Here is a 17,947-nt window from a genome sequence, read left to right as displayed (position 1 = left end):
ATAACCTGCGACTTTCCTTCAGGAGGAAAGACCCCTGCCCAGGACACTCCCCAGATCCAGGAAGCCCTCCATGCATGATGCACTCCTCTCTCCTCGTCCGCACAAACGCCCAACAAGGAAAGGGCTGCAGATGAGGCAGACCCGGCCAGCCCCAGGCCCTCATCCACTCGCTCAGAGGCCAGGGCTGAGCCCAAGGCACAGATAAGGGGCGAGCGGGAAACCCCTGTGTCCCAGAGAGGCCACGTCCCGCCATCTTGTCATGCTTGGCCCCGAGGTCATGCTCAGAAACTCTGCGCTGGATGAAACAGAGCCGGGAACTCACGGACGGACCCCAAGGCACACGTGGGCCACGGCCCCCACTCCCGTTCTGGGCGTCTCTGGGGCTGAATGCGGGTCCTGCAGGAGCACCTGGCAGAACCGGCCACAGAGCGCGCAGCCAGCCTGCCTGCCCCGGGGCCAGGCCATCTCCCCGCACCCGCGCCTTCTTTCTCTCCTCCCCAAGCTCAGCAGCCGGACTTCTCAAAAAACAGGGCTCCCCCGGCTGCACGGGGCAGCCGTCCCTTCCTGTGAGCAGGGCTTATGCATCTGCATAAGATTCCTGTGTTACGTGTTTGTTTATATAAAACTGATAAACCAGCTCAAATGAGGTTTCGGGACGCGGACGGAAAAGAAATCGTTTCTGAAAGCCTGTGCCCGGCTTGCTTCCTTGTGCTGCTCACTTCCCAGCGTCTGTGGCCCCTTTGGCGGACTCCAGGCGACTGAGTTGGGGAAAGCCAGAGCACAGGCGGGCTGTGACCATGCATCGGCCACAATAGTTGTGTTCTCAGGTGTCACACGTGCTCTCTCCGGAGGGGACAGAAAACCTTGTCGCTAAAATTTACGACTTAGTATGTCCCCAAAGGCTCCATTCCAGGCTGACTCACTCACTAATGGAGGGGGCTGGAGGGAGAGAGAGGTTATTTAGCCTCCTCCCTGCATGGGGCCGCACAGGGGCAGCCGGAGACACTGGGTTCAAACCCCAGTTCAGGAAGCATCCCTTTGTCCCTGCCTCAAGGACACGCAGATTCCAAAGACAGAGCTCCTGCACCTTTGGGTGGTGACATGGGGTCGCCCAGGGGGCTCCCCATTCCCAGCCTCCTTTGCATACTGCTGTCTGTACCACAGGGCTTTTGCTCCTGCTTGTTCCCTCCCGGGACATTGTCTCCTCCCACCTGTAGAGCCTTCCAAGGCTCACCTCCTTCTAGAGGCTTCCAGGATCTCCTCCTGCTTGTATTCTGTGTTCTGGGGCTTTCTCCCCACTTCCCTGGTAGAGTAAAAGACATCAGGATGCACGCCCTCGGGGGTTCATGGCCCGTGGGGTGTCCACTTTCCAGCCAGCTCTGAGCCTCTAAAAGCTGAAGCCTGGCCAGCACCAGGTCGGGGCGCGGACACGCCGCGTGGTCAGAAGCGCCGTTTGTGACCCTCAACCCGAGCTACTGCCAGCCCATCGCCCGGAAGCCTCAGGGATCAAGTCAAGTCAGGGAGCACGGACGCAGCGCCGTGCGCACCACAGACACGGCGTTCTCACGAGGAAGGAAGCTGGAGGAGAGAAATCTCATTCCGAGAGGCTCAGGAAGAGGAAGCCCATCGCCGGGCTGGACCCGGAGTCCACGCACGGGTGGACTCGAGCAGTTCAAGCCGGTGGGGGTCGGGTCCACTGGTTTAAGGACCTGCGGCAAAGGGCTGCCCCGGCTGCCCGGCTGAGCTCAACGCCCCGGGAAGCTCCTCCTGGACGCTGAAGCCCATGGCCCTCCCCGTGCAGAGAGCCCGCAGGGGTGGGCGGCCTGCAGCCCTGCCCAGGCTCTTCTCCTTTGGGACCTTGGCCGGGCTCACAGGGATCATACAGGGGAACCCCCGGCCGGCCAGTGCCGACTGTCAGAGTCCTCCATCCATCCCCTGAGGCTCATGACAATGGGGAGTGAGGACGTTTCCAAAGCCCTTCCCCAAGAGGCCCAAATGCCACTCTGAGCAAATTTCCCCATGACCTTTCCAGACGGGGAAGGTGGCGACACAGCTGGCCGGAGGCATCATGGGCTCCTGTCTCCTCCCTCCTACCCTCCCCACCAGACCTTGCTGGGAACTGGTGCCATGCCAGGCCCCCTGGCTGCGTCCACTGCTCCCCAAGCCTGTGGCACCACAGGCCGCCTGTGCAGCCCTAGGGCCTCGCAAACCCCTCTCCCTTCACAGCCCCAAGGGAACAGCCTGGAGGAACAGTCTTCGTGGCCCCCCAAGGTCAGCTCCCGCGCACCCACATTCGCTGCAGACCCAGGACAGGGTCCCACCCTGCATCCCCGGCAGAGAGCTGCCCTGGATTCCAGCCCTAACCCTAACCCACGGTGGGGTTCCCAGCCTCCCCGGCCCCTTCCTCGTCCCCTCTGCCAGCTTCTGCCCTCCAGCCTCCAGGCCCTACACAGAGCCCACCTCCCTGGGCAGCTGCCCGGCTCTGCTGCCCCTCCCGGCCAGGGGCTGGGGCTGAAGCTGAGTGAGTTCGGGGCACCCTCTCCCGCACTGGGGGAGGCGCTCTGGGCCCAACCTGGAGCCACACCCCTTTGATCTCAGAAAGCTCTGCCTGGTGTCTGCTCCGGCTCCCCAGAGAGTGCTAAGACTTCTGCAGAGTGTGAAACTCCAAACCCCCTGCTCTTCTCCGGCAGGCCTGTCTGGGCTCGGGTGCGCCCCCACCCAGAGGTGAGTGACTGGCACGCCGTCCAGGCTTTAGGGGGAGACAAGCGGCCCACTTGGAGCAGGACGTCCGTCCCGCGGTGCTTCCCACAGCATCTCCTGGAGTCTGTGATTAAACGGGTGGAAATGCCAACAAGACAGAACTCGTGCCGGGGGAGGCGCCCTCTCCTGAAAATATGCATGAACGCTGTCTCCTCACCCGGGGCAGAGGCGAGGCCTTGCCCCATCCTCCGCCAGGGCCATGTGGAACTTTCCACACCTCGCGCTGGAGAACCGTGCCCCCAGAGGCCCGCTCCCGCAGCTGCTGAGGCGCGTGTCCGCAGGTCATCCCTGCCCGCCTCCCCCTGCACTCAGCCCCGCTGAGACATGGGGGCAGCGGCCTGCAGCGGGGGCCTTACAGGGCCCCCGGGGGGCTTGGGCTGCGCCCTGCCGGCCTCCATGGGGCTGCCTGTGACACAGGCAGGCGGCCCACTGACATACAGGCTTTATTTTAACTCCCAGGGCACAGCCCCATCCAGGATGTCCAGGGTCTGCAGCAAAGCTGAGGCACAGCTCATGGGGTACCCCTTGGGCCTGAGCACCGCTGGGGACAGTCGGCCTTCCTGTCCCCCTGCCTGGCGCCCCAGAGCCTGACCTTACCCAGGCGTCTGCCCTGACATCCTTCGCCCACCTCTCCCTGGTCTGTCTGTCTGTCCATCCTGCAGGTGCTGATCAGGCCCCGCCCACACCAGACCTCACCAAGGGGCCTGCTGCTCTCCTTGGTGACAAGTGCCATGAAGGTGACAAGGATGGGGAGGGAGAGTCACGAGTGTGCCCCCTTCAATGGCCGGGACCCAGGATGGAGAAACAGCCACGCACCACCTCAGTGAGGCTCTCGGCTGTGGCTGGCTCACTGCTTCCCCAGGTCAAGGCTCTGGGGTGGACAGAAGGGCTGACCCAAGCCCCTCCCACCCGTTCTGCTACCCGACAGCTTCCTGGCGATAGGTGAGGGTAGCCCGTCCCTTCCCCACACATATCCCAGGGGCCTCCGGGGCGCTGGGAGCCGCCGGCACCTCGCACACGTGGCCCACAGCCTCCTGCAGTGGCCGGAAAACCAGCGCGTGTGTAGGGGCTCAGGGCTTCACACTGGGCTGAACGCAAACGCAGCCGGGCAGGGCGCCGGGGGAGATGGGCCGGGCACAGGGAAACCTCCAGACCGGAGACCAGAGAGCAGCGCCCGCTGCCCGAGGAAGGGCTGAGGGGGACGGCTCGGCTTGGGATCCCAAGCCAAAGGCCGTGACGTCGGCCGCGGAGCGGAGCAGGGGGCTGCACGATCCCAGGACACACCGACGGGCTTCTCATGAATGGGAGGCTGGATGGTGCAGCAAGGAGGGTCAAGAATAGCTCCAGGTTTTGGCCAAGGCAAGGAAGAGTGAATTTTCCACTCGCTGAGACCAGACACATCCCCACGGGGCAGGCGGGAGCTCAGGTCAGGGAGAGGGTGCCTGGGGCCGCCAGCCCATTCTGCAACCCAGACCCCCAGCCACTCTGGTTTGGCTCCATCCTGCGACAGGAGCCCCTCCCGCCTGGTCCCCAGAGGCCTGTCCGTGCTGCCCGCCTGCGACACCTTTCTGTTCCCCGCGGCACCCTCTCCTGGCTCCAGGCAGCCCCTCTTGTCTCCTGGGAGGACTCTGTCTCCCATCTGGTTACTCGTCCTCCGTTCAGCCCCCACCCAGGCCAGGACTCCCCCTCCCCTGTCATCTGCACCTGACACCTGCCCCAGTGTTCAGCCGCCCTCTGCCATGCCAGGCTCGTCACACTCCCCCTCCTCCCAGCCGCTCAGCCGGCCACACACAGCCGAGCTCCCTCTCACCCCAAATCCCCCTCCCACGGTTTCCCAACCAAATCCACAGGTGGCAACTCCCTTCACCAGCCTCCTGGGTCCAGCCTTGGTCGCCTTTGCCCTCCCCACCTGCCCAGCCTCCAGCAGACCCATCTGGAACCTGGGTGCTCGCTCCTCCCCGCTCCCGCCTGGCCCCAGGTGCCCGGGCTGCGGGGCCCCATGCAGCGGCCTCGGCCCTGCCCTCCAGTGGCCGCCCTGAGCACTGCAGCAGGGGCTCCTCTCAACCGCCCCCCCACACCATCTCCTCCCTCCCCCTGCTAGTACCTTGGATACCCGAGGCGCTTAGTACCTATTTCTTGATGCACGGTTGGCGCTTCCCACCAGGGCCCTTCCTGCCCAGAACCGCGCGTCTGCAGGGACGGAGAGTGACCGGACCCCACGGCACAGGGGGTGCTAAGTGCTGGGGCCTCCCATGCGGCTCCCGGACCGCGAAACCCGGCGTTGTCACAGCACACGCCTGCTGGGACCCACCAGACTGGCGGACGCTGGGCGGGGGCCGGTTCCGATGCCGACCTCCCGGCTCCAGCCGCGTCTGCACCCGGACAGCCCTGGGCCCCAGTCAGCGCACAGGCACGGAAAGAGCCTGGGGGCGAACAGGGACCGACGTGTGAATGGAACAGCCCCTGAAGAGCAGCGAATGGGAAATCTCGAGACGTCCAAGCGGGGAAGGTCCGTCCCAGGTGCCCCCTCCGGATCGTGTGCAGCCAGCCGCGGGCGAGAAGGGCCCCTGAGTGGCGGCAGCCGGCGGGTGCAGGGGGAGAAGCTGCCGCACACGGAGTCCCCGCCCCCAGTGCCAGCCAAGCACCCTGGAACGTGGGAGCCATCAAGGCAGGAGGTGATCAGCCTTCGACGGAGAAGCAGACCCTGAGTACAGCGAAGACGGCAGGGAGAGGGGGTGTCCCAGCGCCCCCAGCGGACCACAGCCCAGCGCTGGCCAAGCAGGTGCCCTGGATGGCACGGCGGTCATGGACGAGGAACGGGGCCACATGGGAAACTGGGCTGGGCGCCCCTCCCCTAAAGGGTGGGGCAGTAGGGAGGTGACCCCACCAGCTCCTCCGAACAGCCTTATTTGTTCATGTTGGGGTTTTGGCTGGTTTGGGGCAAACCCCCTCCCTCTTTTAGGATGTTTACATGCAGCGGGAAGCTTCTGTCTCCCTCTGGGATAGAAACAGGAAGCAGACCCTTCTACAAGTCACTGTGCCCAGCCCGGCCCACCTCCCCCGGGGACAGAGGCTTCGGCGTCCACCTGCCTGGGGCCCAGACACCCCAGAGCCGCTGCTCAGAGGATGCTCGCCGACCGAGATGTCCGTGGTCAACACAGAACCAACCCTGCTGGTCCCCGGGGCAGGGGCCCCAGCCGCAGAGTGGACGATGGTGGCCTTCCGCTGCCCACTGCTCCCTCCATGGTGCCACAGAGAGCCCTGTACCCCCCGCCCCCTGGGAAGGAGACCACACAGCAGCTGTGCTCAGCCCTGCCTCATTCAGGAGAAAGGGTTTTGCCAGAATCCCTGTATGCCCAGGCCCCTTGCTGGCTCGCTGGCCTCCAGAGCCCAGGGTCTCCCGGTTCTAACTCGGGTTGTGTGCGTGAGAACATCAGTGACAGGGACACGGCCCCTCCGGGTTCCCACCCCGCCTGCACGGAGAGTCTGGGGGTCCGAGTCTGCTTGCGTGCCGTGGAGCCCAGTGACACATGTGGTGGGGAAATGGTCAGTGACAAAGTGAGTGACAGAAGGGGGAACGGAGAGGAAAGATGTCCCCTCCCCAGCCCAGCAGTTGCCCACACTAGTTTCAGACAAAAAGCTCACGTTGACTGAGTGCACCCCTCTTGGGACACACACATACACACCTGTCACTCATCCCATGGCCTTGCTGGGGACACACGCCCACAGGCACAAACACATACATGCCTGTCCCAGCATGCAGTGAGCACAACACACGTGCACACGTGTTCTCACTCATGTGAACACTCACATGCTCTCGCACGTAAGCACACGCGTGTGCTCACACATGCCGCTGAGAGTGCGCGGGTCTCTAGAGGTGGCCGCAAACCCAGGTCCTTGTGGCCCGGGCTCCTGTTCTTTGCCCGTGCAGCTTGGGAGCGCCTGCACTCTGTCCAGCTGTCCATCCTCTCCCTCTGCCCGCTGCTGGGTCTCCCACAGGGCACAGATGCCAGGGCCCCGGCTCTGCCCGCCTCCCTCGCAGGAAGAGCGGCTCCAGCCTCCACCTGCTCAATTAGCTGCCTGGTGCCTGGCTGGCCCCGGGGACCCGGCAAGTCTGGAGATGAGCCCAGGTCCCCAGGGCCCAGGCTGTGGAGACCAAGCAAACCTGCGGTCCCTTCCTTCTTTCCCCTCTGCCAGGCTTTCTTTCTGTGAGATGGCGACAGGACACCTGAGGCCGGCTTGCTGCAAGTCCTTGACCTTGAGCCTAGACCCAAGGAGCAGATTCCCAGGAGAGGATGCTTTGACCTGGGAGCAGGTGAGGGCAGCCTCACCGCCCAACCCCCGGGGGCAAGGGCGACCTCCAGGGTCCCCTGAGCTCCTGGCAGCCGGGGACAGGGCCGGGCAGATGGTGGCCCCTGAGCCTGGGACAAAGTCCCCAGCCCGAAGCTGGGGAGCCTCAGAAACCCCCACATCTCAGGGCAGCCACCCAGCACTGGCCGACAACCACCCGCCCTCCTCTCCCAGCCAGTGGGCACCCGTCCCAAACCCCACCGATGCCCCCTGTGCCCAGGACCAGCCCCCCAACTGTGCATCCTGCCCAAACCATCCTGCCTGCCCCGGCTTACCCTGGATGGTGGCCCCCAACCGGCCACAGGCACCCGACCAGGAGACAGCTGAGAGAACAGCCCCCCCCGCCCGCCTCCCGGCTGGGTCCCCCAAGGAGGATGGCGCAGGTCCGCCCCTACCGTGGTGAAGTGCCGCATGGGGTCACTGACGTACAGCATGGTGGGTGCGCGGGGGCCTGCACACGCCGGGGGGCTGGCGTGCCACGGGGCGAGGCATGGGTCTGCGTGGCCGGGGACCGGGACGGGGGTGCCCACGGCGGGGCGGGCTGCAGCCAGGTGGGGAGGCGCCGCGGCTAGCGGGGCGGGAGCTCGGGATGCTCCGGGACACGCGGGCTGCTCGCTGGCATTCCCTTCTCCCGCAGCTCTGTCGGCCGCATCTAACAACAAAACCGGCGCCCGCCCCTCCGTCCCTCCTGCCTATTCATCACGGTCCAGGCAGGCCCCAGCTTGCCCACCGATGTGTCGGACCGCACCACGGGGCCGCGCGGGGAGGGCCGGCGCTCGGGGCCAGCGCCTGTACACCGTCCAGCCACGACCGGCTGCCCCCAGAGACGCCGCCCTTGGGAGGCTTGGGGGACCGTGGGCCTCCGCCTCTGAGCGCCAGGGGCCCGGCCCGGGGCCCCTGAGACCTCCGTAGGTGAGGCCGGGCCACCCCCGAGGGAAGACATGGTGCTGTGGTCCCAGAGCCCTGGGAGGAGCACATCTCCCTCCTGCGCAGGGAGCACGGTGGTTCCCCGGGGACACCCCGAAGCCGGACGGAGAAGAGAAGCACCCTGGAGACTGCGTCCCTGGTCTGCCCGCTGGGAGCCTTGCTCCCGGCAAGAGCTGCTGAGGCGTGGCCCAAAGCCATGTGCTAAGCTGGGGACGCGGGGGCTGAGCCCCTACAAACAGCGATGCGGCCCAGAAGGGGGACGGCTGGGCCCTGCCCGCCACAGTGTGCTGACCCCGAGACCCTCGCCACCTCCAGGCCTAGGCCTGCATCCCCGCAGCCCACCTGGTGGGGAGGTGGCCGTGGTCAACATGACGCCCTTCCTAGGGGCCAGAATCCTCGCTGGAAGCAGGCAGGGCGTCAGCTACACACAGATAAATCACGTATGTGGCCCTGGACGTGCCACGCTCAAGTTCAAGGCACCAACAAGAGCTTACAGACCCACGAGGCGCTGGACGGCCGGCCCATTCTCACCAGCTCCCCAGCCACCTCCTGGCTCCTGGGGGCCTGGGAGCCCCGGGCTTGGGGCACAGGGGGCTCCGGCCGAGGCCCGGCAAGGCATTCGCTGACCAGCCCAGACCCCCAGAGAGGGAGAGCCGGAGGCAGAGACACAGCCCACTCCCGGGACCCCGTGGCTGTCAGCTCCCAGCGCGCCGGGGGCCCCCACGCATCAGGAGACCACGAGGAGGGGGTCTGCAGAGAGGTCCAGCTGGAAGTTCTGGCTGGAGGCAGCGGCGGAGAGCCTCCTTCACCCGAATGCTTGAAGACGGGAAGGCCTGGGGTGGGGAGCCCCATCGCCACTCCCGCCCCGGTCCTGCCCCTCAGTGTCCTCACGCTTTTGGAGGAGGCTGAAGCGCAGGTGCCTCGTGGGCTGGGCAGGTGGGGGACGGCACGCGGAGCCGGAGAGCAGCAGGGCTCGACCCCCGCTCCCACAGGGCACTGTGTGAAGTTGGGCCCCTCTCCAGTCTCTCACGAGGGGTGTCCCCTCCGGTCAGGGCAACGTCTGCCCCTGGGGCTGGGGAAGCGCAGCTGTCTTCCCAATCGGCTGAAAGCAGGGAGCAAAGGAGAGAAGAGCCTGAGGGGAGAGACCCCAGGAGCCTGGCGTTCACACAGGAACCCTGTGTGGGGACTGCACCCCAAGGTGGCCCCGAGATCCACACTCCGGCCGGTGTCCTGCACCCCCTCCCCGGGCGGCGCTGTGAATGCGGTGACAGCCGCTGGGATGAGGTTACAAACCAGTCAATTCCGAGTCGATCAGCAGGGAGACTATACAGGTGGGCCAGGCCTAATCAGGTAAGCTCTTCAAAGGGGTCAGGGCAACAACTTCCTAGCTTTATCACACACTCCCTGTGGGCCAACAAATTCCGGCTGGCCTCAGGGAGCACACAGCCAGGTGGCAGAGGCACCCCAGGGCAGCAGACGGCAATCTCTAGGAGCTGAGAACGGCGGCCCTCAGCCAACAGCCAGCAAGGAAGTTGCAACCTGGGCTTGACAACTGCAAGGAACTGAATTTTGCCAATAAGCAGAGTCTGGAAGAGGCCCTGGGCCAGATGACACTCAGCAGCCTGGGAGACCCTGAGCAGGGACCGAAGGGAAACAGGCTGGATTCCTGACCCATGGAGACTGGGAGGCCATGGGTGCTGTGTGAAGCCACCAAGTGGGTGGTGAGACCTTGGGCAGAGGAAGCCAGGGCTCTGGAGTGGCTCAGGCCACGGGGAGGGCCCGGGGACCCAAGCCGGGCCCAGGGATGCTGGCCGCCCAGAGGACACCAGGTCAGAAAGGCGTCTTCCCTTAAGCCCTGGTGGGAGCATGGAACACAGAGGACAGAGGGGCCATGGCCCACCCACACTGCGGGGCACCACAGAGGAGGCTCGGGCACCCCCACAGCGAGCCTGGGCCAGGCTGCAGCCCCGGATGGACTGAGTGCAGGTGTCCACGTGGGCCGGAGCCCCAGTGTCTGCCTGAGCAGCATCTGCTTCCTGTGCATTTGTCCTAAGTCCCTGGCTGTCCAGGGGATGGGGACCGGGAGCCAGGGACTCTGTCCAGAGAACTGGCCCCCTCCTCAGTCGGTCGTCAGCTGCTCCCTCCAGGTGGCCTCCCAGGTGGCCCCACCAGCTCTCCTGATTCTAACTCACTAGAGATCGCACACCAGCCCCTCCCGCAGGACTCAAGACAGCGGGAGATGGGGTGGGGTATGTCTTCCTCCTCCTAAGGGCACAGGACTCAACAGAAGGGCCCCAGGGATGTGTCTGCTCCAAGCCAAACTCCTCACACGCCATCCTGACCACCCACAGGCTCTGCACCCCCCAACAGGGGAGGTCACCCCAGGACCTGGTGCTGGCTGGGGCTTGGCTCCGTGCCCCCTAGAGGAACTCCCACCATGGCCTGTAGAAGGATGTGAGCTTGGGGCTCACTGGGAAGGCAGGCAGGCTGGGGGTCCTGGGGCTGACTGTCGGAGCTGAGCCCCCTCCCTGGCCTTGAGTTCTACCCCAACACCTTCCTTGGGGCTGCAGAGCCTCCCTGAGGAGAGGGCGTCCTTCCCACCCCACTACACACCTGTCCCCTTCTGAGGACCAGCCGTTTCCAGAGAACCTACTTCTGGGATCCACACTGGGCTGTGCCCTCCCTTCTCCTGCCCTTGGGCAGAAGTGACCCCTCCCCAGGCCAGAAAGGTCTGCCCTGGGTGACCACGGGGGTCTCGAGCCCAGGCATCTGCCTGGCTGTGCGGCTCTCTGTGGGCAACTGAGCCCTGGGCAGGTGGTGGTGGGCCCCCGCCCGGATCAGCTGCGCCTGCCGCCCCTGCGGCCACAGCCCGCCCCCCCCCACCATGGCCCACCTGCCCACACCAGCTGTCACCACAGAAAGGCGCTGGGAGAGGCGGGAAGAGGCTCGGGGAGGGTGTGTGGGGGCAGGGAGCCCCACAGACTCTGTGGGGGCTGGAGGGGGTGGAGGGAGGCAGCCAGGCTCAGTGGGGCACCCGCCATCTCCCTTTCATGCCTCATCAGAGCTGGGAGGGGACCCCCTCCCCCCGAGAGCCTGGCCCTCATTTTGTCGTTTTGTCCCCAGCTCAGAGGGGACACACAGGCCCTTAGCCCACACCCGGCTGCAGCAGAGTCCGGGGGGTCAGGATTCCTGCTCTGGACACCCGGAGGACCCACAGTGGGGGACTTCATCCTGTCTGGGCCCCCGCCCCGGGACAGTGGGGGGCCTCCAGGCCCAGTGCAGACCCCATAAGACTGCCCTACTCACGGCATCAGCCCACCCTCCTCCTGAGCCCCTGGGGATGCTGGGGACCCAACAGGCTTCTCTCCCCTTGCAGGAGACGGGAAGCGACTGCAGAGCTGCTGGCGCTGGCCGGTGAACCCCGTGGGGTCGGCTGCCACGGCCACTGCCCAGGGCAAGGGCTCTTCCTACAGGGACCCCACGGTGGGCAGGTGGCCACAGAGGCCCTGGGGTGTCAGGGCCTTCCCGGGCACAGCTGCTCCCAGGCCCCTGATCCCTCTTCAACACAGAGCCTCGCCCTGCCTCCCCCTGCCTTGCCCAGCACAACATCTAGCTTTATCACACACTCCCTGTGGGCCAGCCACCACCCTTGTCCTCGCCATGCTGATGACGTAGATGCTCTCACCAGCTCAAGGTACAGACAAGGAAACAGAGGCCCGGGGAGTTAAGTAACCACCCCCCATGCCTCACCTGGCAAAAAAGTGGTAGGGATGGGATGGGTTAGAGTGCCCCATGCCCACGAAGCCCTCCCTCTATGCCCCCTAAGCCGTACGGGGAGCTGGGACCCTGGTGGCCATGACCTCAGGTAGCTCACCCTCCCCCCAAGAATCTGTGTACTGGGACCCCTCCAAGGCCTGCTCAGGGGCCAGGTGGCCTCCAGGGGCCCCGTCCTCTTTACTGCCCTACTCGGTGTGGCAGGGGGTGGTCTGGGGACAACGACCAGTCCTTCCCACAGGGCTGGGAGAGCCCCTGCTGGGCCCCATACATGCGGACTGCCACCCGCTCTGCCGATGGCCACGGAAGCGGTGGAGAGGGTCACCCCTGGCCCCGCAGTGGCCTCTCTTCTGGCCGCGGTCTGACTGCAGGGCCGACGAGCGGAGGAGACCCAAGGTCCGGACAGCGGGACGTGCCAGCCCAGAGGGCTGATGCTACTTCTTGCCGCTGGACCAATGGCATGCCTGGGGGGCCAGGTCCCCCGTGACACAGGGCACGGCCGGCCCATGGTGTACGCACCAGCCTTCACACCTGGCCCGTGGGCTGAGTCGTGGCCGCAGGGCTGGCCGGTCCTGGGGATACCGGACTCCACCCCTGCTTTCTTGCCCCTGCCCGGCCTGGCCTTAGGACCTGGCTTCTTGTCCAAGGTCACCAGCCTGGAGTGGGGCTGCCCTGCCTCCCCCATCCTAACCCTGACTAACCAGGCAGCTGGGTGGGGAGGGAGCTGTGTCCTCTGGCTCCTGGGCAGGACCAATAGCCCTGCCCGCACCTGGCTCCCGGCCCCTGGGCACACGGAGACCCTTGGGTGGGACAGTCCGGCAGCGGCCTCCACCTGTGTGTCTGGGCTGTGCTGGGGCCTGGCGAGGGGGAAGGGCGGGCGGGCTGTCTGCTCGGTCACTGGGCCCAGACGGGTCACGGCGCCCACGACGGGCAAGCAGGGATCTGAGGGAGGTCGACCAGGTGGCTCCAGGGAATCCCCAGCCTTGTGAAGGGAGCGTGGCCCACAGTTCGTCCCTGCATGACTTTTACTAGAAGGCGGGTCCCCACCTGACAGACTCGGCCCTCTTGCTGTTCGCAGAGGTGGGAGCCCACACCCTCGCTCCCCCACGGCCGCTGAGAGGCCAGCCCCCGTTCCTAGCCCAGACACGCTCGGCACCCCACATCCTCCCGGGCGGACTTGGGGGGCGCCTCCCACCCAGGGGGCACCTGGGGCTGCCCCCTCCACCTACCAGAGCGCAGAAGCCCCTCTGGACACCAGGGCCGTGGAGTGTCCAGGGCCCTCTGCCCTCAAGGGGTGAGCGGGGCGGCTGGAGGGCGCGGCTCCCCACACTCAGGAGACCACACTCGGGTCCGCCCTCCCTAGAGCTCCTGCCCCTCTGCAGAGTGGACGGTGTGAGTGCCTGGCAGTCAGCTTCTGACCGGGAGCGGCCACTTAACAGACACTGTGTGGAATGACTGCGTGGCCGGCGGACAGTTGGAGGGAGAGCCCAGCCCCCCAGCCACGCGGCCCCCTTGCAGAAAGCCCCAAGGGACCCCGACCACGGACCATCGAGTGAGCCTGCTCTCCCTGCCCGCGCCCTAAAGCCACACGTAGGCTTTAAGTTCACCGATAAAGAGTGAGTCACCCAAGCCCCAGGCCCTCCTCCCTGGCCCCGCATAAAGGCAGAACCCCCCATCTGCGCTCTCTCCCTCTCTCCCTGCCACTCCGTGCCCCGGGGCCCGCCACGTGCCTCTTGTGGCGAAGCCTCTTTCCAAGGCGCTGCCGTACGTCCCGCGCCATCAGAAGCACAAGGGTCGGTCCAGCCGCGGCGCTGGCTCCATCAGGAGCCGTCTGAGTGCTCGCGCCCCAGACGCCGCCAGCCGGCAGTGACATCACTGACACACTGGGGAGAACGCTCATGTCCAGGAGGGGGACCCGGGAGGGGAAAGTTCTGGACCCTTGGCCCCTGGGGAGCACCTGGGATGGGGCAGCCCGGCCCATCGAGCCCCACACTCCCCCTGCGTCTGCCTCAGCTTCCGCCCCTGCGCGACGGGAATCGACAGGTGGGGACGCCGTGAGCTGCTCTCACCACGATGGTCTGAGCGAGGCAGGAGGCCTGGGCCGGGCAGTCAGATTTCTCAGACCCAGTATGAAGCGTTCTCGGGGGAAGCCAGGGACTCTGGAGCTCCCTGCTCACCACACCTCACCCCCGGCGGCCACGGCCCAGGTCGCGTGGGGGCAGCCTAGTGTCCTCGACGGACACAACTAAGGACACAGGGGACCCTCCTGCCCCCACCACTGCCTGCCCCCAGCTCATTCACATGCCTGGAGCCTCCATGGCCCTTGCTGGTTGCCAACGGCTCGGGGTTCTTCAGAGGGGATGAGGGGCTCCAACTGTTTGAGGGAGGGGCCCGGCCCTCCCGGCCTCCAGGATTCCCAGCACTGCTCTGGCTCCTGGCCTGGTCCCCTGAAACGGACACGCTGGACGCAGCACAGCCACCTCCCAGGGAGACGGGGCAGCCTGGGGTCGAGCGGGGGCTGTTCCAAGGAGGCAACTGCAGGGGGGATGCTGGGGATGGCAGGCGGTACTAGGCCTCCCTGGGCCCAGCGGTCCTCACACCTGCTTCTTATGCTCTACCCGCAGCGACTTCCTCCTGACGCACAGGGCCTAGGACGGTGGTGCACCGGCTCACACAGCCCTGCCTGCTCGCCAAGAGGAACACCTGGGGCAGTAGGACCTGGGACATGGAAACAGGTGTCAGGGCCTTGGTGGTCCCTGCACGCCCCCACCCGGTCCCTCCGCTTGAAGCAGCAGCTCAGTCTTCCTTTGGGGTCCTCTTTCCACTCCACTCCATCCCATCCTGCCCCTGTCCCACGGGACCCAGGCTCATCAGAGGCACAAGGACCCCAAACCGTGTTCAGACTGCTGAGAGGCAGGCCTCTTGGCCAACCAGCAAAGAGGAGTCCTCCCTAGAAGGAGGGTGATGCCGGTGGGGCCTGGTGCCCTTCCACAGAGACTAGAGGCTGCCTAAGCACAAAGCCACTGTGGAGAAAGCAGGGCAAGAGACAGAGGCAGCAGTTGGATCACCTGGATCCAGCCACACATGAATCCATTCCTACACCTGGATCCAGCCACACCTGAATCCGTTCCTACACCTGGATCCAGCCACACCTGAATCCGTTCCTACACCTGGATCCGGCCACACCTGAATCCGTTCCTACACCTGGATCTGGCCACACCTGAATCCATTCCTACCCTTGCACTAATGGTTTTAGGAGCTGGTACATTTCCTACTTTGCCACTGAAACGTCCTGACAAACCCTGAGTGCCTGTTTCCCGACTCTGCAGTCTCCGGGTCAGGACCATGCTTACCGCTGCAGACAGCAGCCCCACTCACCATGACAGGCGTGGTCATGCCCTGCAGGTGGTAGACGTCCATGCCAGCCTCTGGGCCGCCCACCACCTCGTTGTTTCCTTGGCTGGACTGGGGAAGGTCAAAGTAGGTGCTGTCTGGTTCCCTGGGAAGACAGGAACAGAGCCATCAGCCCCAGACCACCCAGGCCGGTGCTCGGGGCTGGCCCTCGGCTCCTGGGGGCCCTGCCCTGCAGCCCACCGTCTGTCTCCTCTGCCAGCCTCTCCAGAGCTAGGCCAGCAGGGAGGGGCAGCCCCACCGGAGCTCTGTCCCCTGGACCTCTCCTGGCCCAGACTCCGTACTCTGCATCCCCAGGAGAAAGCCTAGGCCAGTAGCCCCACCTCCCCCTCATCCAGCCCGAGTCCAGCCCAGTGGCTGGAGGCAGTACTCACAGGGAGCTCCAGAGATGCTCGAACGTGGCCCCCTCGTCTGTGGAGGTCGGCTGGGACATCTTTTCTGCACCCAGCCCGGAGGGCGGCTTGCTCTGTGAGGAGGGGAGAAGGACCCTGGTGACTTGGGGAGGCCACCCATGCCCTCCTTCAGCATCCCTGGGGGCTGGGCAGGGTGGACACCCCTTGATAACCCCCACTTCATCCTCCCCTTTCTCAGGCAGGACCCCACCTTGCAGAGGGACAGGTCTGGCTCCAGACCCAGGTCAGAGAGGTGCCCTGGGCAGCAAGGGCTTCTCAGAGCCGTCCCTTTTGGGGGGGTTAAAACAGCACCCCTTTGCAAGGCTGCCACAGGGCCCTTTGGGTGCTCGAATCAGAAGTCCTTGCTGTGCCTGGAGCACAGTAAACACGGGGACAGGTGTGGCCGCTATCACTATGAATTGTGTCTCTAGGTTTGGTCTTCAGGCCTTGGGCCAGGCCTGGGGGCTCCTGATGCCCCAGGACATGAGGACAGCTCAGATCCTGGGTCACCCCTTTCTTGGGAAGGGCACATGCAGGGCAGGCCCAGGGGCTGGAGCCAAGCCCGGGGCGAGGCTGGCTGTGCCCCGTGGCTGTAGGAGGCCGGCTGGCTGAGTTCCTGGCTGATAGGGTTCTCCCCTGTGGCCGGACACAAAAGCAGTTCGGACCCCACGAGGGACCCCCAGGCCAAGGCTGTGACGCTGTCACGAGAGCAGGATCACTGTACTGTGGGCCCCCTGTCACAGATGTCCAGGGACTGGGGTGCCCAGACATGCTAGCCTTTGTCCCAGGGTTTCCTCTCCTGAGAGCGTCCACACCCAGCTCCCACCCCGCAGTGGGCCTGCCATCCCAGGACCGGGCCAGGCAGAGCTGGGGCCCCCATCCTCCCGTGGCGGGAAGGGGCAGGGAAACCAGAGCCCGCCCTGCCTACCACCCCTCCAAGGCCAATGTGGTGTCTCCCCTGAGCCAGCCCCCGGGTCCTTGGCAAAGGGCCGTGGGAATCAGCTTGGCCGCCATCCGCCTGGCAGTGTCCCAGCGGGCAAGTCCAGACCTGCCCCCAGCCGCTGGGGGAAGGAGGGCGCACCCACTATATGTCCCTTCGTCCCCTGGTGGGCAGCTGCTGGTGGAGGTCTGTGGCCCTCTCTGGGGGTTGCCACGTGCCAGGGCACTGGTCTCAGGAGCAGTGGCACGAGCCAGGAGTGCGGCCTCAGGGGCTAGGCTGGGCACTGGCAACAGGAGGCCCGAGGGCTAAGGCGGGCTGGGCAAGGATGGCCTGGGCCTGGCAGCTCAGAGAGCACTGGCCCCAAACCAACTGTCCTGCAGGCTCAGAGAGGTTACGTGCCCGGCTGAGGTCACACGGCACAGCTGTATGCATGGGAGAGACCGAGGGTGTTTCCTCAGAATTCAGAATTAGTCACCCCGCCCCCGTCACTGTACACACACCTTTAGCACACGATCTTCCCACGAGGGTTTTTTTATACTTTATTTATATGAGAGAGAGAAAGTGTGTACGTGTGTAGGCAGAGTCCCAAGCGGACTCCGCGCTGAGCCCGACCTCACGACCCCAAGATCATGACCTGAGCGGAAACCAGGAGTCCAGTTCTCAACCGACTGAGCCCCCTGCGTGCCCTGACCCCCTACGGGCTTTAACAGGGCTGGGCGATGTGGGCTGGCATGCCTCCTGTTCTGGGGCAATCACTCCCGCCCTGGGCCGAGCTGTCCACAGCACAGTGGAGCCCAGTGCTGGGTGTGGCGCTGGTCACGCGGTGATTCCGGTGGTGGCCGTGGTAGGCAGCATAACACCAGCTGCCTTGGCAGAAACCTGCCCCCCGTCGCCGCTATGGCGGGCCCTTCCCGGGCAAGCGGGGATTGTCCGTGGAGTGGCCTCTGGGGGTGGGGAGCGCACGCCGATAGGAGGCCGTTTGGGCGCCCCCTTCCTCAGTTTGCTGATGGACCATCCAAGCCCAGAGACGGAAAACACTTGGCTGATGTCACACAGCAGACGGTCAGCGAGACCTCGCCAATCTAACCACAGCGGCCGAAAGACGCCAACAGCCCACACCAGCCGTGATGCACGAATGGACAGACGCGGTCTTTCCGTACAGTGGGGCGTCCCTTGGCCATGGGAGGGAACAAAGCGGGCCCCTCGTGGCGGCTTGCATGAGCCTTGAGGACACGCTGCTGACCGAGGGAACCAGGTGTCAGGGTCCACGCAGGACACTCCCACACAGACAAACCCACAGGCCCCGGAGGCAGGTCCCCAGTACCGGGGCCGGGCAGAGGGGACAGGGACGGGGTTTCCTTCGGGAGTGGTGGAATATTCTGGAGCCAAATGG

General features: G+C 65.4%; 1 protein-coding gene across 9 annotated transcripts in view; it reads right to left on the bottom strand.

The window, feature by feature from the left end:
- TP73 (tumor protein p73) overlaps positions 1–17,947 on the bottom strand; it is a 59,099-nt gene that overhangs the window by 24,361 nt on the left and 16,791 nt on the right. For all 9 annotated transcript variants that reach the window (XM_032863226.1, XM_032863224.1, XM_032863227.1 and 6 more), the window contains exons 2-3: positions 15,597–15,688; positions 15,190–15,310 (exon numbers count right to left, since the gene is read on the bottom strand). In XM_032863226.1, the coding sequence (XP_032719117.1) occupies positions 15,190–15,310; positions 15,597–15,655 (180 nt within the window). In that variant the 5' untranslated portion in view covers positions 15,656–15,688. The remainder of the gene's footprint in view (positions 1–15,189; positions 15,311–15,596; positions 15,689–17,947) is intronic.

Source organism: Lontra canadensis, unplaced genomic scaffold (assembly GCF_010015895.1).
Source record: "Lontra canadensis isolate GAN:19392208 unplaced genomic scaffold, GSC_riverotter_1.0 scaffold25, whole genome shotgun sequence".
In the NCBI taxonomy this organism is placed as follows: Eukaryota; Metazoa; Chordata; class Mammalia; order Carnivora; family Mustelidae; genus Lontra; species Lontra canadensis.
Note: the sequence above shows the minus strand (reverse complement) of the source record. Positions and strands in the feature narration are given on the sequence as shown.